The 26,526-nt window shown below is 54.3% G+C and overlaps 2 protein-coding genes across 3 annotated transcripts; both read left to right on the top strand.

Annotated features, from left to right (window-relative positions):
• The first annotated feature begins 6,436 nt into the window (after positions 1-6,436).
• LOC115349139 lies at positions 6,437-18,799 on the top strand. Of its 2 annotated transcripts, none has more exons than XM_030032961.2 (3): positions 6,437-6,946; positions 7,361-8,107; positions 18,261-18,799. In XM_030032961.2, exons 2-3 carry the CDS (start codon positions 7,630-7,632, stop codon positions 18,434-18,436), a joined length of 654 nt encoding a protein of 217 aa, XP_029888821.1. In that variant the 5' UTR covers positions 6,437-6,946; positions 7,361-7,629; the 3' UTR covers positions 18,437-18,799. The 2 variants fall into 2 exon arrangements, with proteins under 2 accessions (XP_029888821.1, XP_029888820.1); XM_030032960.2 differs by having other exon boundaries at positions 7,055-8,107.
• Positions 18,800-18,957: 158 nt separating this feature from the next.
• LOC115349137 lies at positions 18,958-25,400 on the top strand. The gene is made up of 2 exons (XM_030032957.2): positions 18,958-20,691; positions 20,724-25,400. The coding sequence occupies exons 1-2, from the start codon at positions 20,091-20,093 to the stop codon at positions 21,296-21,298; spliced, it is 1,176 nt and encodes a 391-aa protein (XP_029888817.1). The 5' UTR covers positions 18,958-20,090; the 3' UTR covers positions 21,299-25,400.
• Positions 25,401-26,526: the final 1,126 nt, after the last annotated feature.

Raw genomic sequence — 26,526 nt, 5'->3', positions numbered from 1 at the left:
AATTACTCTTTGGTAGTATCAGGCAGGCAGATTGGAAAATACAACATGCAGCGCTTTCATCACAAAATAAAAAGATGGAAGGGGTGCAGTCACACCTCCGGTTGCAGGTGGGTTAAAAGCGGTTTCCATACTTGTTAAATACATATTTTTTACTTTTGCTGGTTCTTCTCCTGAGTTTATCCTATCCCAAAGTAATCAAGCGTTTTGCTGCCACTACCAATCACAACTGTCTGCTGCTGACAAGAGAAGCGTTGCCGCTAGAGCTGGAGCACCAGAGGGTGCTCGAGGCGATGTCCCTGCTGAGATGCAGCAGAGCTCAGTCCAGACTGGAGCTTCTTCATGCTCCTGTCACTCAGTCTAGGGGCTCCTGCAGTTCACGAGGAGTTGACTGATCTTGTCTGACCTGAATAGGGAAATGAGGTGCTATCATCCAATTTCAGCCTTCAGTCCAGAAGGGCTGTGCCCACATCTTTCCTCCGTTCCAGCACCCACATACCTATAGCAGCTTCATGTTCTTACCCATGATCCACCATTTGCACACATTGCTTTGGAGCATGGGAAGGGAAGTGTTACCCACTTTCATTCAGGACACTGTATCTGCTGGTGCCCCGTAGAAGACAAACACAGGCCAATGTTACAGCCCCGCTCTACCATCAGCTCCTTTAATGTGAGCGTGCCTGGTGTGGCAGAGACTGCCAGAACATGACCCCAGGGGTTGGTTTCCCACCTGTGAGTATGGGAGCAGTCTGCAGACACAGTTACAACCCAAGCAGGCAACAAGGTATGGATCAGGCATGCAACGCACTGTGTGATGCCAAGCTGAATGAGTGCCTGGGAAACAGCAGGTAAGGGTTGTGAAAGGTGGTGGGGAAAGGGCACGGCTGGAGCACAATCTGCAATGCAGGAGAGAACATTGCATCACCTCTTGGATGCGGTGGCAGATTAATCAGGAGTCACAGAGTGTATTTGTAACCTGCCTGGCAACCCAGCTGCATTTCACACGCTCAACCTGCATTTCACATGCTCAACCCTACTCAGCTCTTCTTCCACGCCTGAAATACCAGCATGACTTTACAGGTCCCATGTTAGAAGCAGGTCCTGCTCTGGGAGGAGAAAACACTGGCGCAAAGACTTTGCGAGGGACAGACAGCAAAGCTACACACTCTTATGCATGTGTCTGTAGGGCAATGAGAAAGAGCTTTTGGGGAGGTCTCTATTTCTGTACCTCTAGCTGCGATGGGGCAAGATTTTAGGCAATCAGGTAAGTTTTCCTATTTGCCTTGCTCAATTCCTTCATCTCTACCTTACCTCTACTGTTGTTGACATTTAAAGTTTCCTCCTGGACCCCGGGCATTAGCAGGTGGACAGACCCCCTCAGTCCTGCCCTTTCAAACTCTCTGAAGACTCAGACAGGGTTTGCACCCATGCAGTTTCTTCTGCATTTTGCTCAAAAGAAACAATGGTGACTGGTGACTTTTTTATTTTAGCTCCACATATCCAGCTTAGGTGGCAGAGAAGATAGAAAATGTAGAGACTGCCAGCTTCTCCCTCCAGATCCCTTTGAGAGGCATTGGGAGGTGTTGGATGCCAACCTTCCCACTGGATTTCAGGATAGTGAAGCTATGATTGGAGGGGGACATGGAAAAAACAATACTTTTCTGCCTGTTGGGATAAAGTCTTCCTGTTCTGCTTTGCCCATATGTATAAGATTTACCCATAGATAACCCCTGAAAATAATTTTCAGCTATTTTTACCTGTTCTGTGGCCAAGAAGTGCTTTCTAGGGATGCAAACAGAACATGTAATTTACTTTTCCCATCTCACCTCCACTGCAATTAGTCCTGTTGGCCTGGGTTTGTTTACTTGGGAGATGCTTCCCTTTCTTTCACAAAGCAAGCTTTTCATGCTGGATATTTTTGTGCATGCCTTCAGCCCCTCAAATCCATTGAATAAGCCAAGCTGCCCAAGAGATGGTGCCACATGCAGAGTTAAAACCCCACTTTGTTTACCAGAGACAACAGATAGGGAAGAGTCTTCCTAGGCATTGCACTTAATATGGCATGTTCATGATGTCATTTATTATTATAATCTGGACTTCTTCGGCTTTGGGAGCATGAATAATACAGCATCAAAAAAACATTTTTTTTAAAAGGTGTTTTTATATATAGATACATAAAGATAGCTCGCTCTGATTCATCTGCTAAAAACTGCTGCTGTTCCTTGTTTGTTTGTTTTTTTCAAGCAGAAATCACTGGGCAAGAGGAATGCCAGGAATGGAAATCCAGGATAAGCTTATATTTCACAACTTCTTGACGTGCAGGAAGGTTGCTGACAAAACTTTGGAACAGGTCTGGAATTCGCTTGGAAATGAAGTCACTGCTCTGGGGTGTAGTGCAGCAGCCATGCACAGCCATGCAGGAGGCAGGGAAGAGCATCTGACCCATCCAGGGATGAGTGAAGGTCAGCATGCCTCATCCGTGGGAAGGCTGCAGAGACTGGGACACGAGCTGCGCAGCTCTCACGAGCTAGCACGTGGATATGAATGTGGATGTCACCCTGCATAGCTAAAATTTGAATGGTTTGAAGAAGTCCTGTGAAGACCATTTTATCTTGTGCCAAATGAGGGCATAAATCTTTGTGCTTCTTATTCTGCTGAAGAGGTGCAGTGGCATCTTTGGTGGGGATCAGGGTATGGTGTTGGCAGCCAGCGCAGAAGAGACACACAAAAAAACCTTAAGACTGAAAAATTAGCCTTAGGCAGACAAATGTCTCACTCAAAAGTACAGATGGACGTATTGCTGCTGGAGCTGCACCTCCTGATTATATTCTCGGCCAACTTCTGGATAGCTCGTGGCCAGGGCGAGACACAAAGCCTTCCTATGCCATGACACGCTTCACAGTGATGAACTCCTACACTGCTTTCCACCCCTACAGCTCAGTTTGCACCTGACAGTTGTTGCCACATCCACAGCCTGTTGCCTCCATATCCCTTGTGTGTCACAAAGGAGGCCACACAGCCAGCACTGGAGCTGGGAACGGGGTCAAATCTCCAGCCACAGCGTAGCACCCAGGCTGTAGGACAACCTCAGGCTTCACCTTCTGTAGAAATCCTGGGATCTTGTCCCAGTCACAGATAAGAAACCAGACTGTCTGCTCAGGGCATCGCTTACAATGTGTCAGAGCGGTTTTTCAGCTCTGCATGGACACCAGCATTAGCAAAGGCACATCCCAGTAGTCAGTTTGGTCCTGCCTGTATGGAAATAAAACAGTAGTGCTTTGATTGTAGTTACATAGAGAGTAAGCCATAAAATAAAAATACTAGGGAAGTAGCTGAAACAAACACTCAACATCCATCATGAGGGACAAGATCTTTCTTGACCCACTAAAACATTATTTGTTCTTGTTCCCAGGGGCCAAAACACCGCTCTTCTGCATGAGATATGTGTGTCATTGGATATGTGTGTACCCCTAAATTTAATTTGTCCAATTGCATTAGGACAAGCAGCTAATTCTGAAATTCATTTTGCTCCCATAATCAACCCCTCCTCCAAATGGCACTTGGGTGGAATTGTGAAGATTGTGATTTTTTATTTATATTGATTTATTGAAATCATTAGCAATGTTCTCTAAGTCAAACCCATGACAATCCTTTTAATCTTCCCCCATCACAGCAAATGCAAACTTTTTTTTAATAACAGAGAGTTTGAAATATAAGGTTATTAAAATCCACACTTCTCTATTTGTCCGTGCTCTCTCCCTCTGTAATGGGATGGAAACTGTAATCGTGGAAATAAAGCCTCCCTTTCAGATGAGAGATGCAGAGAGTGTATAATGAACAATTAAGCATTTATTTAGTGACTTTGAATTGATATGGATGTTAATGAAAATGAAAGAGGCCAACTTTACTTTCACTGCAGGGAAATGTAAAAGGTGGAGGGTTTGTGGGGTTTTTTGGTATTACCCTAAGCCCCTTTAATGAATTCAGCGCCTGCAGCAGACCTCAGAGCTCCCCCAAGTGCTTTTCCAGCCTCTTCCCAGAAGTGTTCAGTGGAGGTCTAGGAAACGGAGGAGGGCTGCCCTCCGTCCCGCTGGAGCGAGGTCTGGGCTGCTGTCACCAGCTGTCCCCAGGCAAGCAGAGAGCCGCCAACTGATGGCTTGCTTCATCCTCCGACGTGCTGATTCACAGCCATGCCTTTCCCAGAGAGCCAGGCGTGAGGCGTGGGAGACGGAGCTGTGCCAGCTGTGCCAGCTGTGCCACAAGGCCCTGGCTGCGGGGAGCAGGACGGGGACCACCAGCATCCATGCTACCAAGCCACCAGGCAGTCTGGTTAGGCTCTGTGAGCAGGTCTCTGGGGGTCCCAGCTTTCAAGGGTGCCCAAAAGCAGTGAATCCCTGACAGCCCCAGCTGGGCAGGGTGCATGGGCTCAGAAACGGCCGAGCACTGCGGCTCCTTTGGCTGGCACTTGTGAAGAAGTGGGGAAGGGAAAGTGTCAGCCAGGTCTCAGTACATTCTGCCTTTGTTTTTAAATGAGAAAAAAACAGTTGGCTGATGGTACGGCAGGAAGGAGAGGGCTGTTGTCACCCTGGTTGTATAGGTGGGGAAGCAGTCTCCCACCTGCAACCCTGTTCAGCTGTTCATTTGGCTGGTCCTCACTACCTATGAATTCCTCTGTTTGGGGTGTTTTGACCCATATGCCGTGGAGCAGAGACCCTGACCCAACTCCCTGGGGACTCTAACCCAGGTCTGATTAAAGCATTTGAAGGTGATGAGGACCTTAAGACCTCCAGAGCCACAGCATCCCTTTTTGCCCTCAGTTCCTCTGATTAATCTCCCCACGCACACACACCTGTGCAAATACTTTGCCCCAAATCACTTGGCTCCATCTCCTCCTGGGAATAAAGGGGCACAGCATGGTGGGAGCCCACCCGGGATGGTCGCACCCAGAGCCAGCCACAGGGTTGCCTCAGCCTGGACCAGACGCTCTCCCTTTCCCTCCGGTTGATACACTGGTGCCATGGCAACTGCTAACACCAAACAGCTGTGGTGAAAATACAGCTTCAGAGCAGCTTCAGTCCCCAGGGACCGGTGGGCATGTCCCAGGGGTTGTCCTCTCCTCTTGGGGACCCCGGCCAAAGGACATGCCTCTGGAGCGGGGCAAAGCCAGACTTCACTGTGGCACCCCTGCATAGAGCCCAAAACTCACATTGCATTGAAAAGTTCTTACAAAAAAATAATCTTGCCACATTTTCCCTCCTGGAAGGATAAAATCTGGCGTGGCAGGACTCAGAGTCTGAGAGAGGAGCTGTTTGCCCTTAGCTCCTGACTCCTACCCTGGCCCTCAAAGCATCCCCACAGCTTCATGCTCCGGAGGCAGAGGAGCAGGTCCAACCCCAGGCATCATGATGCTGGGGCAGGGGGACATCAGGACATGTCCCATTGCAGGATATGTCTCCATGCAGCTGTCCAGATGTGTTTCTGTAACTAGTCACAGCTCTGTTGCTTGTGAGAAGAAATCTTAGGATGCTGTAAAATCATCCTGGGGGACAGAAGTCACTGTGACCTGGACCATGCACACTCCAAGGGGGGCAGAAAAGCTTTTTCCTCCACATTTTCTTTGCTCCTGGGCTGTACAGTCTATCGCCTACCTGAGCCTTGGTGATTTTTTTGTAAGGGAGAGATGTTCCCATTTTATTATATACCCTTCCAAGCCCCAGGCAGCTTGCAGGATTGCTGCTGGCTGGTAACACACACCAAAAAAAAGTTAGTCTTTTGCTATTATTTCTCATAAGCTCCATTTGACTGCATTCAGGCCTAATGTAGTGATTTCCTTGCCCTCGTGACAGCTATTTCTTACATGGGGACGCTGCACAAAAAAAAGTAGATGTGAAAAATGGAGCTGTGATTTATTTTCACCTCCAAATATAGAAAGACAATTTCCCCCTCTCTAAGATTTCCTCTTCCTCCTCTTTAAATAAGTCCCAGTGCCTTCAAACCAAGCCAGCACCCCAGTGAAATCCCATTGCCAAGGCGGCTGAGGAGATGTGTTTGTAGGGAAGTTTAAAACCATCATCAAGGTGACCAGGGACAGGCTGGCTCTTACCAGTTTACACAGACAGCTAGCCAGGGAGGGGAGATGGTGAGGCAGCTCAGCCCCAAATCCTCCAGGCTTTCTGCAAATCAGGCATCCCACTGATGCCAAAACTTCGCTGGCCGGAGGCTGGGGAGGGGAGCAGGGCTGTGGGGAGCATCGCTCCCCTGGGATGCCAGCGGTGGGATTGATGATGTTCGTTCTCCTCCCAGCAGCGCCCGCGATTTGATTTCTCTCTGCCGACGGCGCAGCTCCCAGACAAAGGCTGTGCTCAGCGCTGGCAGGCGGGCTGGAGCTGGGGGTCGCCTCCGAGGGGACACCAGACCCGTCCTCAGCGCTGCCTGAGCCCGGGCTACCGCTGGGACACGCCGGCTGTGCCCCTGTGCACACGCGTGTACCCACGCACACCCACACGCACGCTCCGGCTGCTCCCCACCTTCCCCTCAACCTCTCCGGGAAGATCCAGCAGCCGGCTCAAGGCACGTCTTTTGGCATCGGAAGGATTAACTCCCCAGGGAGCAGCGGTGGAGGCTGAGCCTACGCTCCTGCCACGCATCGCCGGCTTCACAGCACGCTTGGGAGTTGTGGAGCCAACCTCTCGGCCGCTAATCCTCCTCATTGCTGGCAGCCGGGGCGGCTGGGAAGAGCGAGCGGGGCTGTAGGGTGAAGGGACAGGAGGGGAAGAGGACGGGGAGGGCTGTACACACACACTCACGCATGCACACGCACCCCGCAGACGACAGGCAGCGGCACTGGATCAGTTGCTGTTTGCAGGGAGGTCCGTAGGGAGCTGAGCGCTGAATAAAACAAGCTGGAGCATCAGGCGAGCAGATCTGTTCCCTTGCAAAAGTCCTTAAGGTAAAACCCGAGAGCGGCCGCTGCTTGTCTCGGCTGATCTTCAGAGACCAGGCGCTGGGCTCACTGCTGTCGTGGTCGTCGTCTCTGACTATGATTTTGTTTTTAAAGGAATCGATTGGGAAATGCCAGCAAAAGAAGTTGCTGAAAGCCAGGCTGGCACGGCCGGGAGCTGCGTGCCGCCGGTTCCGTTGCACACCGGGAGCAGCTGAACTTTGTGGGTTTTGAATAGACATTTCTCCTCTGCGGACGCTTCGGGCAGCGTTACGGGGAGAGTCACGGCACGGCACCGCACACCTTGCGCCTGCTGTTACCCAGACCGAGTCCGGGGGACGGCAAAGGGGGAATTTCTGTCTCTCCAAGGACCATCACCTGTGAAAAGAAGCTGGAGAAAGGCAATTTATCTTTCTTTTCCAGATGACTGAGAATACCTACAGGATCCTGTCTCTCCAGCTTTCATCAGTGTGTAGCATCAGGGAGAGAGAGCTGAGGAACAAAAATGGTATTGGTCAAAATCATTCCAGCACCTACTTTTTCCCAAGGAACTTAATGCCCGTAGGGGTTTGCTGCGGGCATTTCCAGGAGTGAGGACGGACGTAGCACAGATGCATCCCTACTGGATCATGTAAGAATTTTTAAATGAGAAACCTACCCCAGCAAGACCATCTCTGCCCACTTCGCAGTACATGGTTTGGTGTAAGCACGGCAATTTTTGCCTCTTTCCCTCCCCTTTAAATCTCTTGGGCTTGGAGATCTCTTTCCTCATTGCAATTATGATTATTTGCAACATCAGTGCCATCAAAGATTGGAGCACTTTCCTCTCCCAGATCCTCCCCAGTGTTAACAAGACTCTGAACTTGGTACAGCAAGTGGAAGCCACCACCAGCTCGGTGGTAAGTGTCCTCCAGGACCCCGAGCAGGACAACTACCTGTCCAACAGCCAGTCCATGAACTCCAGCAACTTCACAGCTGGCCTGGACCACTTGTTCCAGTACTCGTACTCAGACAATGACCAGCTATACAAGGAATACAAACCCCCTCCTCGAGACGCCATTCCTCTGCCCAAGGCCGTCCTCTACCTTCTCATGGCAGCCCTGGTGGTGGTGGCAGTGGCATACGCCATTGTCGGGCATCTCATCAAGGACCTCATTCACGACTTTATAGGTGAGTGTGGACATCACGCGTTGTGTGCATGTGGTCAAAAAGAGCCTGGTGCAAAGCCTGGGGATGCTGGCTGGCGTATCTCATTTGATTTGGGTGGGTTTTAGACCAAGCCTTGACCCTTTCACATTTACAAGAGTGTTAGTTTATCTGATGTGCTGGGTTCTCCAAACTGAGCTGTACGTTGATCAGCTTCCCAGAGAAAATCCTTGGGTTTACCTCCCTTCCTAAAGAAATGAGGCTTGTGCGTGTGTGTATGTGTGTGTATAAATGTGTATGTGCGTAATTCTGTGCTGCCGAACGATTGTAAAATCCATTGGCCAGTTTCAACTGAGTTTGGATTAGAGGTCTCCAAAATGAAAAGTTTCATGGCAACAGATTACCTGAGCACAGGATAACAACCCGCTAGTGCATTGTGAATGAAAAGCTGCCATATGAGCTTAACCCCTTATCAGACACCAGCGAATCCACAAACTCCTGGGAAACACAGCTCAGCAGTCTGGCTCCCTTGTACAGCACCTAGCACAACCACCACAGTCTCTGCAACAAATCTGTACAATGATAGCCCAAAGAGTGCACATTTTTATGCGGTTTGGCTTCCCGGCTCTTTCGTTTTATCCTGTTGCTGATGAGCAAGGTCCCTCGTGAACCGGGGACAAGAGCACAAACACTCTGCTGGCTGCAGCCGCCGTGGGCAGGCAGAAGTGCAGGCAGAAGTGCTTGGCTGCTTAGGGCAAGCCCTCAGTGATACTCTTGCTGTTTGCCTCATAATTTGTAAGGCTGGTGGTGCCGGGGAGTGCAAATGTGACCAATTCCTTTCTGAATCCCCAGTACTTTTGGCCCTCACACCCCAACAGCCAGCTCACAACGTCCTTTTGGGGGACAGGACCCTCCTGCAGGAGCTGGTGGCAGTTTTCCAGGGGGCCAGGAGGGATCCACAGAGGGATTTAAGCTCCTGGCTGCTGCAGATGTGCATACCCCCCCCACACCCCCCAAAAGCTCTAGGGAGCAATGTCCTCTGCAGGGGAGTGGGACTGAAATCTCTTTGCACACCCCTTGCTCGGAGCCTGCCCCCCAGCCAGGGATGAAACCCTGCAGGCTCCATCTCTGCAGCAGGAGGGAGATCACACTCATCTGGAGCAAAATCCACGTGTTCATTCATGATTCCCCTTTATTTCCCTGCTCCCGGGATGCAGGAGATACACATCCGCCAAAACTTCGACTGGTGCCTGCAGGGCGGGCAGCACCCATGCCTTGCTGATGGGAGGGCAAGCCAAGTCCCTCGGGCAGGGGGTCACGACTGGGCAGGGGCTGGCATATCTGGGACACGGGTATTTGGGGAGGAGGTATTTGGGACAAGAAAGGTCAGGGACTGGCAGGGAGCAGGGCTTGGGGTCTCACATGAGGCTCAGCCAGGAAAATGGCAAGGAGCTGCTGCTGAGGAGTCTTTCTTCGCCCCAGCTGGAAGGGAATGGATACTGTCTTAAAGTGTTAAATATAACACTTAATCAGCAGCTTGCTGGGGCTGTAACATCTCCTGGCTCTGCTGCTCATCTGATTTAGCGTTGCCTTCCCAACAAAGGTAGGCAGCAGGGACAGCACCTAAAAATATACCTGTTCCTGCCCTGAGGTGCTCAAAGGACCAGGTCAGGCCAGGTTAGAAACTCCCCCCGAGGTGGCAGCCGGTCCAGTCGCAGTGCCCCCGCAGAGCAGACGCCCCTGCCCCGACTGCTGGAGTCCCTGATGCAGGAAAGCATGCATGTGGGTGCTCAAAACCACCCCTTGGGTGGGTACTGCAAAGCAGGGCCAAATTCTGCATAAATGTCGCGCCCTCCCAGGCAGGGAGGGAGGCTGAAGCTGTAGTTGAAGGCACCCGTGCCCCTGCCGTGCTATTTCCAGCTCAGCACCAACGCTCCCTGGTGACCTTGGGCACCTTTTGCTTTTGCCTCCACGCGGGACGGGGTCAGCGGGGTGCCCCTTCCCTCACAAAGCCCTTTGCAAAGGGACTTCCACAGCCTTTCACAGCACCGCGGCTGTCCCAGGGCTGGACAGGCACAGGGACAGCCCTGGAGTCTGCCTGCTTTCTGCCCCTTGGGAAGAAGCCCTTTCTTTCCCAGCTGAACGCCCTCGCTGAGGGCAGAGCATCCTCCCTGCCCCAGGTGGAGGTGACATCTCTCCGAGTTAGGATCAGAAATCCAGATGTGAGCTTCTGCTCCATCCAGACAGAGAGGAGAAGGCATTTCCTAAACTCCAGCAGCACCCCTCAGTGCCCAAGGCTGCCTCTGGTTAGTCCTATTTGGCACTCTGGGCCCATCTTCGCACCATTTATACACTTAAGATGAGCCAGTGCTCGGAGAAGAGCGGACAAGACCATGTTTGTTAACACTGCCAAGCAGCAGCCTTTAAAGAGAAGGTTTCATTTGAATGAGTTTGCATAAAATGACTTCAGGGACAGGACAGAGGGACCAAGGGATAGTAAATAAGAAGCTGGTCTATTAGCTGCCTTAACACAATGCCTGGATTTATATACTCAGCAGCAGCTCCAACCTCCGCTATCAGCGTTTCTGCGCTAATCATATTTAGAAGGATACAGAGAGAGATGGAAATAAGATGCCAAAGGGCTGGAGCCTGTTTCGGGGAGATTAAAGTGTGAATAGTTAATCGCTACTTTAAACAGTCACTCGGAGACATCAGGGATGATTTGGACTCCTCAATAACAGCTTGTAGGACACGGCTGGGGGAGTCAAAGGATCACCCGGCCCCATGCGCTCACAGGGACCGTGAGAAGCAGGCGCTGGGCTCGGTTTGGGATGGCAGAGGGGCTCTCGGGATGCTGCCGAGTTCTTCCCCTGCGAAATCTGAATGGGTATTTGAGACATTGACACCTCTCTCGCAGCCACTTCTTAAAAATTCAATTAGAGCTTGTCCAGGCATCCCCAGGGGGAGATGAATGCTGCTGTGATGCCCAGTGGGGTAGGGAGGAGTGGAAAATGGGAGGCTGCATGGGAGGAGAGGGAAAGATGTATTGTCGGAGAGCAGGAAGGCAGAGTTCCCCTTCAGCCAGGGTGGGGATTCTGTCTGTCCTGATCCCCCAGAGCACCTGGATATGGATAAGAGGGCTCTGAAAGAGCCCCTCTTCAGCTCTTCCTGGAGACACCTGGCCACTATACCTTAATTTCTCTCTGGTCCCTCCCCGCTTGCTCTGAACTGACAAAGTCTCATGTTTGCGACTTTCCCAAAACTCATCAGACATCTCTGCTTGGGGATGGATGCGAGTCCCCCGAGGCAGGAGGAAGGCTCCTGCGTGAGCACAGCTCAGACCTGGCTACCAGTTAAGACAAATGGGGTCAAAGCATTTGGAAAGCAGCTTAACTCAGGAGCGCTGGAGAGCTGCCAGAGACAGCGCTGCGGCGAAGTACCGGCTTGGCAAATGACAAGCCTGTCGCCAACGTACGAAGCGCCTAATTACTGCAATCCTTGGGAATCAGCCCGCCCTCCCTCCTCCATCCCCAGCAGTTCACTGAATATTGCCCTTATTTAAAAAAAGGAGAAAAGGGGAAAAAAAAAAAAGTTTGACTGGAAACAAAGCTGTTGCCATGGAGACTGCAGCGCATGTGGTCCCCGGGAAAGCATCTCGCTGCCTGCACGGGAACCACACGGAAGGGTCTGTTGGTCTGCATGGGAGCTGATGCTTGACGGGGAGACCTTTGCTGGTGTCACCCAGTTCAGCCAAGGTCTCTTCTGTATTGCTGATCTCCAGAGGAGACCTTGAGGAAACTTTTCCTGCCCAGCTGGGGTAAGGCAAGACAGGCTTGCTGATGCCAGCAGGACTGTGCTGGTCGATGACTTTGGGACTGCTCAAACTCCTAAGCCATTCTTGGAGCAGGGTCTTTCTTTTCTTTGCCCTTTTGACCCACCAGCTGTATTGTTATTTTTCAGCCTTATCTCCACCCGCCACATTTCAGGCTTCTTTAGGAAATGGTCTCCTTGAACAAAAGAACTGTGCATGAATGTAGCGTTGCTGAAAATAGCTGCTGGGTGATCCTGCAGGGATTCGGGATCTGCTTTTAATTGCTCCCACGCAGAACCACAGGGCTCTTAGGATAATTGAGCCCGTCGCAGGGATTGCAGATAGCATCTCAGGCCCATCAGAGAGGGCTTCGATCTTCTTTTCAGGCTCTGTTTTGGGGGTGATACATTTGCCTCCCAAAGTTATGGGAAGAGACCGTGTCAGGTTTCCTTCTGTTTCCCCACCTTGGTGCTAACCCACCTCTGACACTAACCCCCCTACCTCAGTTTCCCTTTTGGTTCATGGGGGTGCATTAGGGGTTCCTTAGCCACTATTTTAGGGGTGCTGATGTCTAGCAGCAGCTGCCTTAGGATGGTTTTCACCAGGTTAATTCCTGCTCCCAGCTACTGTAATAACAGGCAGATGCCCCATCCCTGCATCCACCCTGGCATCGCTGCGGCTGTGGGCTGCAGCTATCGGCTGGACAAGCTGCCACAGTGGTCTGGCCCTGAGAAAAGCAGGCAGAGGTGGCCCCTCTCTAGGACGGCTGCTTTCACCACCAACCCTTTGAAGCACAAAGCCCGAGCAGTGAGATGGCTCCCAGCACACGCTGCCAGGGATTGACCGAGGCTGGCCTCGAGGATGCACCATCCCACAGCGGCGTTTCCATTCCTGCCATTGCGTGGTCCGGTGATGGGCTGCGTCAGGTCCCTGGGGTAAGGACCGTGCCTTTCTACTCCTCTGCAAGTGCTGGTCTTCCTCGAGCTGAGACCGAGCAGGGCTTCTCACCGTCTGGCCATCTTTGCTCTGCCTCTATGGCGAATGCCTAAGGCTGGAAGATGTGGAGAGCAACTAACCACCCCCAGGAGGGTCCCTGCCTCCCACGTACCACACCTGAGTCATCACCTCTCGGAGACCTGCTCTCTGCCCTGAGGATGGGACCGGGATCAAATCCAGGCTTCGTCCAGGGTTATACTGGTGCAGAGAAGCTATTTTTAAGAGAATATTGTGATAAATTGAATGTCTTTTCTGTGTCACCCCCTTTCCCCACCAGACGCTTCGTGCCGGTGACAGCTCTGCAGAGGGACAGTGTCCTTACCTGTCCATCAGCAAAGCAGTGTGCTTGTGTTGCTCAGGGTGCAGGACAGTTTTGACTCGGCCAGCACGACTAACCTATGAAATTTTTGCAAAACAGGAAGGAAGAACAAACTCCGACAGCAAGTTAATTTAGAAAGACATGACTCTGGGGAGAAAGAGGGATTTCTTACTAACAAATTACTACTGACAGAGGCAGACAGAGATTTTCCAGCAGAACAAACCTGGGAGATGTCTGCTGATTTTGCTAATGAATGAGCAGAGTCTGTCCTGCAAATGAGACAGATACAGTGTCCAGCTGCAACTGCTGCATCATGCCAAAAGTACGAGGGATACCCTTGAACTCATGTCCATTGGGAATGCTTTGGCTGGAGCTGGTGCTGCTCTGCTGCAGAGTATGAGGCAATCGCTGGGTCGGGACCTGTTTCAAAGAAAGAGGTCTTCTGCTCCTGCTGCTGGGAAAAGGGCTTTTTTAGCAGCTGTTTTCACACCCAGCTCCATTTAAAGCAAGTAAAACTAGAGCATGATTTTGTTCATCTAACATGTTTCCCCTTCCGTTCCTTGTTTCCATCTCTGCAGGGAGTGTGAATGTCTCACTCACCAGCTTGCATTTAAATTTCAGCCCTTTCTCCACCTCCCTTTGCTCTTCTGTCAGGGACATCTCTTTTCCAGTGGCTGAAGTTTCTCATGGACACCCTGCCCTGTCACCGATGAATGCAGGGGACCTGGCCAACCCACCTGAATGAGACTGAGCGTAGAGCAACCCTGTGCCCCTGTGTACACAGGCAGCAGGAGGCTGCTCCCCACTGCCTGCGCTGTAAGGGGTTTCTGAGCGAGGATGGTCCCTCATGCTGCCAGTGTGAGGAGGGGTAAAACACACTGCAAAATCTGGGCAGCCCAGAATGGTATTCTTCTGCCCCTTTGGATCAGCGCATCCCAAGGGTCCTGCTTCCAGGCATGCTGTCAAAGACTCGGGCAGAGCCAGGGAGGTGCAGGGGCACTTTGTGCCACATCACTCTGCTATTTACGGAGAGATGCTATTCTGCAGCTCCTGATTTACCCAGTCTACCCTATCTCCTCTCCCCAGCTGCTTTGGATCAATTGCTCCATATCGATCTCACCCCATCTCAGCACTTTCCACCTCGCCTTTCGCCCTGCAAGACCTCGGCAGGCGTGCTGAGCCTCGGCAGCGCCTGGAGAGCAGGGAGAAGTGTCTCTGGGTTAGATGCTGCTCCCCCAGCCCGGCCGAGAAAGTAACTTTGTCCCTCTCTTTTATCTGAGGCATACGTGCCTGTGTGCGTGCTCTGATTTTGTGGCATGTGTTACAAGCTCCTTCCAGGGGCTGGGTAGGAGCAGGCAATGCTTTTCCTTACCTCCAAAATGTGACCGTCCTGGGTCCAGGGGTGCCACTGCCCCAGGAGTGCACCATGGGGCCCCTGCTCGCCCCAGCTCTGCCCTTGGGTGCCCCAGGTCCATTGGGTGTCCCGGTTCAGTCTGACTCTGCTTGTTTTCTAGCTAGAGCACGTGTGAACCTGAATGTGGACTTTTCTCCGAAAGAGGATTTAATTTTCCTCTCGGTGCCAACTGTGTCCATTTTCTGTTGCCCATGCAGACCCACTGCCAGGTGTGAGGGATGGAGAGAGAAATACCGGTCATGATGCTAAGAGCTTCAGCTAACTTCAGTCAGTCACCACCGTCCCTCAGCTCCTGGCCCCTCACCACCCTCCATCACCTGATTACAGCTCCCCACAGGGTTCATTATCCGAGGTTTCTAACGCATGCTTGTGCACGATGTGAGGTTGTGCATCCCATCCCCTGCAAAGGTCCTTCCACATCAGAACAAGGTTTAGTCACATCAGGACCAAAAATGTGCAGGTCCCCTCTTTCCTCCCCCTCATCCCTCCCCAGACATCCCATGGGGGACCTTGGGGGACCCCAGTTTCTCACCGACAGGCTGAGCAAGCTGGGGAGAAGCCGGAGGGAGAAGCTGAGAAGGAGCACGCACAGCTGGGACAGAGCCGGCCGGCGGCAGCTCTGTCAATGAGGGCGCTGACATTTTTATGGTTGTTTCTTCAGGGTCCTGCTGGCAGGAGATCCTCCGCCGGCTCCACGGGGCCTCACTCCCCTCTTCCACACATGGCAACATGCTGAAGTTACAGGCCATAAATGGCCACAAATAACGTGTAATTGTGTAATTACTTCACTCCTTACTTACACAGTCAAATCATAAAGGCATCGCAGTAAATACCCTCTAATGACAGCCTAATTACATCTTCCTGCAGATTACCGGGTAATTAGATCCAGCAGGCTCCAGAAATAATTCCCAGGGAAGCAGCGGTTCAGATTAGCGCGTACAATCCAGCCTGCTCTTACCCGGGAATTAGACTGTGGCAGCCTCACACGAGCCGCACTCCCCGGGCACCCTGGCCAGCCATGTCCCCTTTGGTGACGATGCACCATGACCCTTTTCCCGTGGAAATGGCTTTTGCTGAGCCCCCCGGTGCTCTCCCAAAACACCCATCCTCTGTGTTTCTGCCTTTACCACGGTGCCGTGCCCAGCTCTTGCTTCTGCTGCCTGCAAACGTTCAGGCATTTGCCACGGGTTCATCACTTGGCCACCAAATGCCACTTGCCCTTGCTCACAGGCACGCAAAGCTGTGCTCTTTGCTTCCCGTTGCATGCAGCAACCCTCACCCAATGGCTCCTGGTGTATTTGGGGACCTGTCACCTCTTTTTCTACAGGTTATTCCCCTTCTTCTGTGCCAGACCAGCCTCTGCTCCCACTGGAGTTTTACGGCTGACGTCAAGGAAAGCAAGCCAAGACTTTTAATAGTATTTGTAGGAGACAATCTTGTTATTGCTTTCCAGATCCTCCTCATGCCAAGCGGCTGTGTGGGGGCTGGTGGGAGCCTGGGAGGTCTTGGGGGCAGGAGGGGGGGGTCCGGCCAGCGTGGGCCCAGCCCAGGCTGCAGGGCCAGGCTGGGAAGCACCCAGTGGAGTGTTTGGCTTTGGTCTAAATCCAGTAAATCCAAGCAAAATGGAGGCTATAAAGGAAAAAATACCTAAATGAGCCTTCCAGGCGTAGCTGATTTCCTTGGGGAAGGGTTGTGATGGGGAGCCTAGGGTCTGGTGGGGTCTCTGCACCATGCAAGTGAAAGCTAAATGCCCTGGTTGGGACTCGGGGCAGACCCAGGGCTCCCCAAAAGCCTTTGGATCACGTCTTTGCTGAGTTTCCCAATCACTCTTGCCAGCACCACGGTAGTTGTGGGGACTGTGGTGGTTCTTCTTCTGCCTTTCCCACCGCAAAACTGGTAGACCCCACTGGCATGGCGATGGAGGTGAACAAAAAAGGAAAAACACGAAAAAAACAGTCACTCTCCGGACACGTTGCCTGCACCCAGCAGGCAACCCTCTCTCCTCCTTGGAGCCTGCACCCACTTCAAGCCAGCCCACACCAGCAGTGGGGCACAACCCCCTCCTCTCCCTGCCTGGCCCCCATGGGCCTGGCTCCACAGCATAAGCATCACCTCAAAAGCCATGCCCTGCACTCTTGGGGATGGTGTGGCCAAATGGTTTCAGGCTGGAGAAGAAAGTCAGATGTTGCATTGCAAAAATGACAAAACTTTGGGTGGTGGGGTTTTTTGGTTTGGTTTGGTTTTGGTTTGGGGTTTTTTTTGTTTTTTTTTTTTTCCAAAAAAGAAGCAGCAGCTTTGGGGCTTTCAAAAAAGCCCCAAAACTCAACCTACAGTGCACATGCCAAGCACAGGGAGGACCACAGGTCATTCCCATCTCTCTTCTCACACCTCCAGCAAGGTCTGGACACCACTGGTGACCCAAGAAATTAGATCTTCCACTCCCTTCACACCTGGGATCCCACCCTGGCATTTGCCATCACTCAGCCTTGCTTTTGCTGCAAAACATTTTTCTACAGCCCGTGAAAAAGGCAACGTCTCACTGTGATTGAATTTCTCTGGCCTGGCTCCGCCAGGCAGCCTGCATCCTCCACCAAAGAGCTGCAGCTGAACTGCCCCATGGGGACAGAAAATACCCCATGCCACAAAGGAGAGAAGTGTTATTTCTTGAGAGCGATCCATTGGTGAATAAGTGGAGTCCCTCAGAAACAACTAAACCATGCTGGTCCTTTTTTCTGCCTCCTGATAGCTGTCTGCTTTATTTTGGGAGCAGGGCTGAAGCAGAGGGGTCCTGGTGCTCCACTGCCCACTGCCACCGGGTCCTGCCCAGCCCCAGGGGCTCCTCTCCCCTCACCTAGGTTTCCCCAGCTTTGGTTTCCTCACTGCTGGTGCCTCCCCATCATGGCTGGGCATAGCCGCTCACCACACAAACAGCCAAATTTTTAAAAAAATAAGTATTTGGGAAGCAGCACCACTTGCCTCCACTGAGCCGCAGCCCCTCATGCTGCAGGGGATTTCTTGATCACACCACGATCCAGCAGTGACCACTGTATTTTGGAGGGGGATCAGTAACCCCCAGGGTAATGAGAGTGGCTGGATCAGCTCAGAGCCACGTCCTGGTGCTCCAGTGACCTGCCAGAAGCACAGCCCCAGAGCTGCCCATGGAGGGTTTGAAGCCCTGGTGTGGCTGTGACACACTCCCGTGGCAGATAAACCATGTCCTCAGCCATGCCTCCAGCCCTGGTTGGATGTCACATGGTTATTCAATCATCCCCTCTGTTTCTGACAGCAAAAACTTGCTGTAGGAAATCCATTGCTGGAGACCCCAGATGCATACTTCTTTTGGAGACACTTCTTTTTCATTTTGGGGATTAGCGGGGTGATTTCATTTGCCTAAGCCGGGAGGGCTTCCAGCAGCCAGCAGCCTGAAAACCAGCCGAAAGCTGGGAAGAGCAGAGACCCTGGTACCAGGGGAGGGAGGGGGCTGAAGGGGCAGGGGTGGGCAAGGGACCCTCCTGGGGGGTGAACCCCCAGAGCAAGGGCTAGGACGTAGCGGGAGGCAGCAATTTCCCAGCCAGCTTTGACTCTGGGAACAGCCAGCGGTAACCAGGGGCTTGTTTTGTGCTTTTCCCTCCTCCAGACTGGATCTTCGGCCCCGGCCCAGATGACAACAGCAACAAGAGCGACGTCAACTGCATCAGCAACAGTGTCAATGAGATGAGCGAGATGCCCGAGGCACCACGGCACAGGGACCGCCAGCCCCAGGACGTGGTCATTGCCATCGGCGAGACCTCCCACCTGCCGCAACAGACGTGACCGGCGTGGTGTCCGGGCCAGGCGGGATGGAGCAGTGGGATGGAGCGGAGGGATGGAGCGGAGGGATGGAGTGGAGGGATGGGGCAGCAGGATGGCACAGCGGGACAGTGCAGCAACCACCTTGCAGGACCAGGCAACAAGAGGAAAGGACAGGCAGAGCCGTCACCATGGAGCAAAGCCCTTCTCACCCCGGTTTTGCCAACCTCTAAGGAGCTTGCCGGGGTGGGCAGCATCACCCTTTCTCCTGGGTTCATCAGTCCTGCCCTGATGTCTGCCCATCGGTTCGTGACCTCCATTTCTTCCCTGTGAATAGCAAAAAAAAAAGCAAATGCAAAATACACCCACCAAACAAAGCTCACAAGAGAAATGAGCCAGAGAGGAGCCGGGCAGTCCTTTGGCATTCAGCTGTCCATGGCACGGGGATGGGGTGGTGAAAAGGGTGAAGGAGACAAGGAGGCTGCATGAGAAGTAGGGATGTCTGCGTTTCTGGGAACAGATGCAGGATGCAGCAGGGAGCTGGGGCTGCAGTGTGAGCCGGGGGCTGCAGAAAGGCACTGAAATGTCAGTAGGGGCCAAATCCAGCCCGGTACATTGATGACTTGCCCAGGCCATCACTCGTCCCCTTAGTTTTGCAGCTCCAGCTCGCAGCCCATTTCAGCAGGTGTATCCCATGGCTCTGGGACAACGGGGTGACAGCCCCACCTCCCCAGAGAGCCTTCCTCCCCCATGCCCATGGCCAGACCAGGGCCACCACCTGCCCTCCACCACCAGCTCTGGTTGAGCCCAGCATCTCCTGACCGGGAGCAGCCCTGTCGAGGCACGGCACACCCCTGTTCTCCAAGGAAAGTTGCTGGAGGGGAGGGCAGGGACCAACCTGCAGGAAACCCCAACTCTTCAGGGGAGAAAATAGTCCTTATATGGTTGCATCCCTCAGACTTATCCCAGCGTGGCCATCCCCCTTGTCACCCCCAAACTAGCTACCACCACGAGGGGTGCTGGCTCTGCACTGGGGTCAGCCACACGTGTATGCACTGATGGGGTGGGGAGACCTCCCTCATCTCCTTGGGAGCCTTCCTCTTCCCTGCCAGGGCACCACCACCCAAAACTGCCCTTCTCTCTTCCTGCCACTTCTCTCTGCCCAAAGGCATCCTTTCCCATTGCTAACTCCAGGCAGATCCCTGCTCCCTCCTTTTTAAGAGGCTCAGGGAAAGCCAGCAGCAGCCAAGGCGGGGGGTGAGCTCCGAAACCAAGCAGAAAAAGGAGCATCCTGATAGCTTCATTGGTATTTTAAGGCCAGCTCTTGCCCCACTCAGGGTTTTAAACCAGGATCCATCATTTCTCTGTAAAGCAGAGCAGAGGCACCAGGACCAAGCTTATTCCTTGGTCCTGGTGCCTCTTCCTTATGAAGATCCCTTTGATCTCCACATCTTTCCTGAACTTAAAAAAAGGCTATACTGATGGCCTGGAGACCCGATTACGGGAAAAGGCAAGTAGTCAGAAATTCTGCCTCTAGTTCAGGGAGAGGAGCCCTGCCTTTCCCAGCCTGATGTACCCAGCGCACCCCTAATAGCAGGGGCCAGAACATCATTTTACCCTTCTGAAAGTGGTTAGGGAAAATGGATGTGCTTCCGACCTCCTGCTCTGATGGCTTTTAATGACAGCCATACCAGCAGTCTCACGCTGGGGCTTTGTCAGCTTTGCAGCAAGCAAAGGTGGTAGTGACAGTACTGCAAACCTTCCCCCAGTAATTAACCATCTCCAGTCAGACACATCATTGCTGCCACCATCGTTTTTCTCCCTTTTTTTTTGTCCCTGGGTTTGTAACACAGCTGCTCTCGCAGCTGCCAGACGGCTCCTGCGCTGGGGCTGTCGAGGGGAGCTGGGCAGTGATGCTGCAGCAGCGGGGGGGGATGCGGGGGGGGTCTGTTGGCTCCCCCGGGGAGCGGGGCTGCAGTGCCGGAGCTGGCTGTGGGCTGGGGAAACTGGGAAGGTCCAGATTCCTGGGGGCCAGGAAATTGGGGCGGCGGGGGGGGGGGGGTGTCCTTGCTTCCCTGCCCTTTCAACGCCTAGAGGCTGGGCATCGGGTTCACCCAGGTCCCCCCGGCCACTGCTGCGGAGGGGTGGTGAGACCATGTGTCCAGCACAGATGCTCCCTCAAAGGGACCGGTACCCGCCATGGGGACATGCCACTCACCCGGGCACCACTGGTCCCCCTGTGGCTGCAGGCAACAGTCCCAGCAGCAATTCTGCATCAGGGACCCATCGCCCAGCAGCAATTCTGCATCAGGGACCCATCGCCCACCAGCTGCTGGAAGTAAGACGGAGGCTTCCCTGAGGATGGAGGCAGCCACCTCCGCTCCAGCCAGGTTCTCGCTCCCTTCCCAAGACACCTTGGGTCCCACATGGCGTGGTTTGACCGTGGGGAGCTGCTCCTGCGGCAAGCGGCAGCTCGTACCCAGGGCCAGCGTGGCTGTCACCCACCCCAGGCCACTGTCCTCCGAGCAGGAGGAGAAGGAAGGAGCCAAGCTCCCTCCTGTGGCCGCCGGCACCGGGTCCCACCGGGCTGCTCAAGGCTGGGAAGGGGCCGGTGAGGAATCGCCCTCGACCCTCTCCCCTCCCCGGCCTCCTGGAGCCAGGACCTCCCTTTGGAAGCCCCTCTTTTGCAGGGATGCAAGGAGGGATCCTGGTGCTGTGTTCAGCCCTCGGACCGACCGAGCCCCCGGTAACATTAAAGTGGTGTGTAGGTGGGGGGAACCACCGACCGCCTCCATGAGCCGCAGGGTCACGCCTGGTCAACACCAGGAGCCAGGCTGGCACTGGAGCTGTGCAGGACCCCATGGCTGTAGCTGCTTTCTCTACTGACCCTGCTGGAACCTGCCACGCACCCGGGCAAAACCGCAGAGGACAGCAGTTTCCCACGCCACCTTCCTTCACATCACCCCGTACCGCGTCACTGCCGTCATCTGGTATCTGCCTTCCTCCTCTTCCTCCTAATTTGGGGAGGGGAGAGCTGTTTGGGGCCGGTACAAGTGGGGCAGCTACGTCATCTGCCCTGCTCACCCACCAGGACCCCCACTCCAGGCTGGGCTGTCCCCCCAGCCCTTTCCTTGTCCCCCACGTCCTCCAAGCAGGGGACAAGGGTCTGGCCATCCAACATCAGGAGTCCAGGGGGAAAGTCCATGGGAAGAGGTGCCCAGGGCTGCTTTACCCAGGGGAGGTTTTGGGGGATGCCAAGAGGGAAGGGGGCTGATGAGGGTGCCAGGCTGCTCTGACTGCTCCAGTCCCTGAACCTCTTCAGTGCAGGAGGTTGCTCTTTAAGTCCCTCTTTCCTCCTGTAAGCGCCTTAGGGAGCAGGGGCAAGAGATGCTCGTGCTTTTTATAGCAGCTGTAATCCCCGCTGCTCACACTGCCTGTGCCCTCCCACCCCGAGGCCCATGGCTGAGCCTCCAAAATGGGGGCAGCTGCCCAAAAACTGCCTTAAACCCCTTTAGTTCCCAGCATCCTACCTCTCTCCCAGGGCACAGATCCTGGCTGGGGCTGGTTCTGGGCTCAAAATCCCTTTGCAGAAGACATTGGAGGGCCACAAACGTTGCACGCCCCTCCCAGTCACAGCACTCTGCTGGGAAAAGACAGACAGACAGATGTACAGAGACAGATGGATGACCACCAGAGCAGCTGCCCAGCCTCTCTGCTCTGCTCTGAGACTCATGGAGCTGGAATCAGCCCCACGGCACAGCCACAAAAAAGCCTCCAAGAGCAGGAGAGCCTGGGGAGGGCTGGGAGTTTCTTTCTTTTCTAATCCCCCCCGCCTTTAACAAGAGGGAAACTGAGGCAGGGAGGGAGTGGGGAAGGAGCAGAGTGCTCCTGGCCCTGCAGTGCAGGAGCAGAGCCCTTTGCAGGGCAGCTGATGAGCTTTAAAGGCTGATGAAGCTCCACGCTTGGATGCAACCCCCGAGACCTGAGCTTCAGCATTTTATCAGGGTGGTTTTAGTGCTTTGGTGGCTGGTTTCCTTTACTCAGGCTGCACCCGCAAAGCCAGGAGTGGCATTTGGGCCATCCAGGCTTCATCCCTGGGGATGAAGAGAACTAGGGAAAAGGGATATGAAACAAGGCAGTAGGAGGTTTGGTGGGGCAAGAGCGGGTGCCTGGCAGAGGCATATTCAACCTACTGTCCCTGTCCTGGTGGCCAGCGCGGTCCCCCCACCCAGCCCTGGTCCTGGTTCCCCCCCAGGACCACGTCCATCCATGGAGGACAGCAAGCGCTGCAGCTGCTTTGCTCCCATTTGGGGACATCCAATTCTGGTCCTGCTCCCCATCCTTCCCCACTGGTGTCCCCAATGGGGACGTATCCCAACATTCCCCTGAGAGGTGGCCGTGCAGCACGAAGCCATCAGTCCCGGCCAGGCAGCGTCCCTGCCTTCCCCTGCCAGCCCCTGCTGCCCTCCTGGCTGCCGTGTGATTTCTCCCTTAAGCAGCTGAGCTTTTACGTCTCTCTAGCCAGAAGACCCCCTGACTCTGCACCCTGCCAGGGGGAAGCCAACACGTCTTTTAACCTCTTACTGTTTCTGTTTTACTGCCTACGGCAGATGCAATTTTCTCCGAGCCCCGGGACCAGGGGGTCTCGCAGGAGAGGGCAGCATGGGAAACCCTGCCTAAAACCATTCAGACCCTGCCTACATCACTTTCCCCTGCTGCAGGTTGCCCCTTTGCAATACATTTGCTGGAATTTTCCCTTTAAACACCCCATGGGGAAAAAAAAAACAACAACAGGGTGGTTCTTCTAGGTCAGGCTGCGCTAAGACGATGAAAGGAGATTAATTTCTCAGAAAGCAATTCAGATTTTTCTTCCCCTCCCTGCTGAGGACCGAAGCAGAGCTGGCAGGCAGGAGGTGGCAGCAGCACACACATGTCCTGGGCACACACAGCTTTTGGTCTCACCGCTGGGGTGGCACTGAGTGGGGGCATCCCCAGGTCCCAGCCCTGCGTAGGAAGCGGGGTGGACTCTTACCAAATGATGGCTCACACCGGTGGGAAGGAGAAGGTGGCACCTCTGGGACCCTCATGGTCTAGGGTGGGTGCCCACCACCGTGGGAGGACGAAGGGGAGAGCTGTGCCGCCACTCCCTTTCAACACCCAGCATCCCCAAGCCCATGCCCGTCCTCGTCACCTACCCATGCCCACACACCCGCGAGACTCCAAGCAGTCACGCTTGTTTTTCACTCCCAAGGAGCACCGGGAAGCTCTAAAGCTGGAGGATTAGTCTCCAAAGCAAAGGCCTGGCCCACTGCCAGCCTGGGCAGGGAACAGTCCGGGGAGGTCTTTCCCAAAGGCTCAGCTTGCTCCTGGCTCACGCTCCAGCTTTGTCCCCGTGTTCACCAGCCTCCCGGTCACTCAGCCGCTGACACCAAGAGCAGTCTCGGGGGGAGCTCAGGGGGGTCCCACAGATGGAGATGAGGCAGGAGATTACCATGAGACTCCTGCTTGGTGCCTGAGCTGCCCTGGGCAGTTGGAGCATCCCCGGCCCAGTGTGGCTTCTCCGGTGTGTAACAGAGGTCGAGCACACGCTGCAATCCCTTTCCTTAGAAGATGGGCACTGGGGGACATCTCTCCCTGCTCCTCGGCTGCCTCTTTGCACAAAACCTGTAGGAGGTTCCTGCCTTGGAGACCTGTAACCCTGAGCCAGTGGGAAGGAAAAGCTGGAAATGCAGGACACAAGAACCCTCTGCTGGGCTGGTTTAACCCCATACTGGGGGGTCCTGAGCTGGGTGTGGGGAGCGGGCTGGGCGAGAGGTGCTGGCCGGAGGAGAGCTGGATGATGGGGCCAGGCTGGATGCCAGCTCCCTCGGGACTGGGACTGAATGCCGTCCTGAACTGGAGGTGGTTTTGGCATCACAAGGCTCTCCCTGGGGATCACTGCTTTGCTCCGACCGGCACCAACACTTCAGCCTTTCTCAGGAGACCATCCCGGCTGCCAAAATACAGCTGGCTGAGAGCAGGGCTTGAGGGCATGACCAGCCCTTCCTGCCCCATTTATTGACCTCTCCTGCCTCATGCTGCCTGCAACGGGTCAGGCAGCGCAAGCCCAGGGCTCTGCTCGCAGCGCTGCTCCCCGGCAAAGGTTACGAGAACCGTGGGGTGCGTGGGCTCGCTGCTCCCCCACGGACTGGGGTGGCCTGAGGGACACCCCCCCACTGCCACTGGTGTCACCGGGTCACTTCATCGCACTGCTCTGGCTGAAAACTTTCTCTCGAGGGGTTTGATGTTCAGGCAGTTCACACTGCAAAGCAGCCCGTGCTCAGCTTGGGGGAACCGACGGGCAGGACGCCGTCAGTCCTGGGTTAGACTTGCTTCATCTGGACCTTTTCTTATCTTTTCATCTCCGAGCAGCGGGTGCCAGAGGCAGGGCCACGGCAGGGAGGTCTGAGACAAGCTGGTGCTTGTGCACAGCCCCCATTTTAGAGCAGCCCCAAGCTGCTCGGAGTTTGCCTCCCGGCATCTGTCCCCTGAGCGATGCACAGGGAATGGCATAAGGAATAACAGGGAGCATCCCCTGCCAAAGCACCGAGGAGGGTGGGGGTGCCAGGATCCGGCCCCGCAGTCTCCACTTGCACCCGCACGTCCCCTGCACCCACTCCCCAGGATACCCCACGGCGATGCACCCCACGCCAGCGAGCCCACGGGTTTTTGTGGGGCCACGGGGCTGCCAGCCCAAAGGCCACGGTGGTTGGCAGAGGGGCTGGATGCCACCTCCCCTCCGATCACGGGGACCGGCCTCTTCCCCTCCCCGGGAAAAGGTTATTTTCATGCTGCCTCCCCGCAGGAACTAACATAAATTGCTTAAATGGCTGCAGCGCTCAGGGGACAGGCCCTTTTGGAGCCGAGCTGCACGCAGGGAGGGGAAAGCCCAGGGGACTTTTTAATAACTAGCAAGGGGAGCTATTAAAGTGTTTTACTTCCTCGTTAAGACAGTCTAATCTCTGTGTATATCTTAAAAGAAAAAATTGGTTTGCTGGTGTTTTTATTGTAACAGAGGTGGGCGTTTTCTGGCACCGGCTGGGATTCTGCCTGCTTTATCTGCTTTTCTTACCTGATACCGGCGCTGAACAGCCCAAGAACAGCCCAAGGGCAGCAGCAGGCAGGGCCAAGGCAGACCGCTCCTCCCGGGCAGCAGCGAGGAGAGAGGCTGCAGATCTGCACTGCAGGCTGTTTCCCACCCATGGGTGCTCTGCACCCCACTGCTGCACCCACCTTTTAGCAAGATGGAGGTCCCCAGGGTGTTTCCCAAGGGCGGGTTTGGGACACGTTGGCTCTGCATGTGCCCGAGCAAAGCCCGGAGGTGGGTGACCCCTCATCCACGCAGCGCAGAGACAGGGCAGGGGATGGCAGGGAACTGTGAGGTCCCATCCACCCCTCCACCTCCAAGGGCTGGGATTTGGGGGATACCCAGATTTTGGGGCTATGGGCGACTTAGGTTCCTGTAAGCCAGGCTGAAGAGTCCATGCCCAGGGGAGCCCCAGCAAAGGCTCATCTGTGGCGATACAGAGCTGTTCGACCACTGGGGTCTAGGTTTGGAAGAGGAATCGGCTGGGCATATTGTTTCTAAGGTTTTCTTCATTATTTTTTTTATATTATCTTTCACCTCAGCCCAGCAGAAAATGGGGAAATCCTGCCGAGCCCTCCTGGCTCGGGCATCCACGTCTCCATCTGCAAAACCTGAGGGTTTCAAAGCCAGGAGCCGGAACGGATGCTGAGGCTGGGATGGCAGGGCTGGATAAGCCTGCTTGCGTTTGCTTTGGAAAGGCTGATGTTTGCATGAGCACCGGCTCCAGTGGTTTTAAAGGGACCCACCCAGGAGCAAATCCCAACAGCCTAAAATCAGAGCTGTGGCTGCTCCCGCTCCGGGCTGGGCTGGAGAAGTCTCTGTCCTACACCCAGACCCCCCACACACGTCCTGGGTGGAGGAGGCCACAGGAGCCAAGGCTGGGGCTGCAGAACAAGGGAAGCAAATGGAGACCCCAGCACGGCTAACGGGGCTGGCAAACAGCTAGAAAGATCTTCCTTGGAAATTTGGGGCAGGAAGGGTCAAGCTG

This window comes from Aquila chrysaetos, chromosome 12 (genome assembly GCF_900496995.4).
Source record: "Aquila chrysaetos chrysaetos chromosome 12, bAquChr1.4, whole genome shotgun sequence".
Taxonomy (NCBI): Eukaryota; Metazoa; Chordata; class Aves; order Accipitriformes; family Accipitridae; genus Aquila; species Aquila chrysaetos.
Note: the sequence above shows the minus strand (reverse complement) of the source record. Positions and strands in the feature narration are given on the sequence as shown.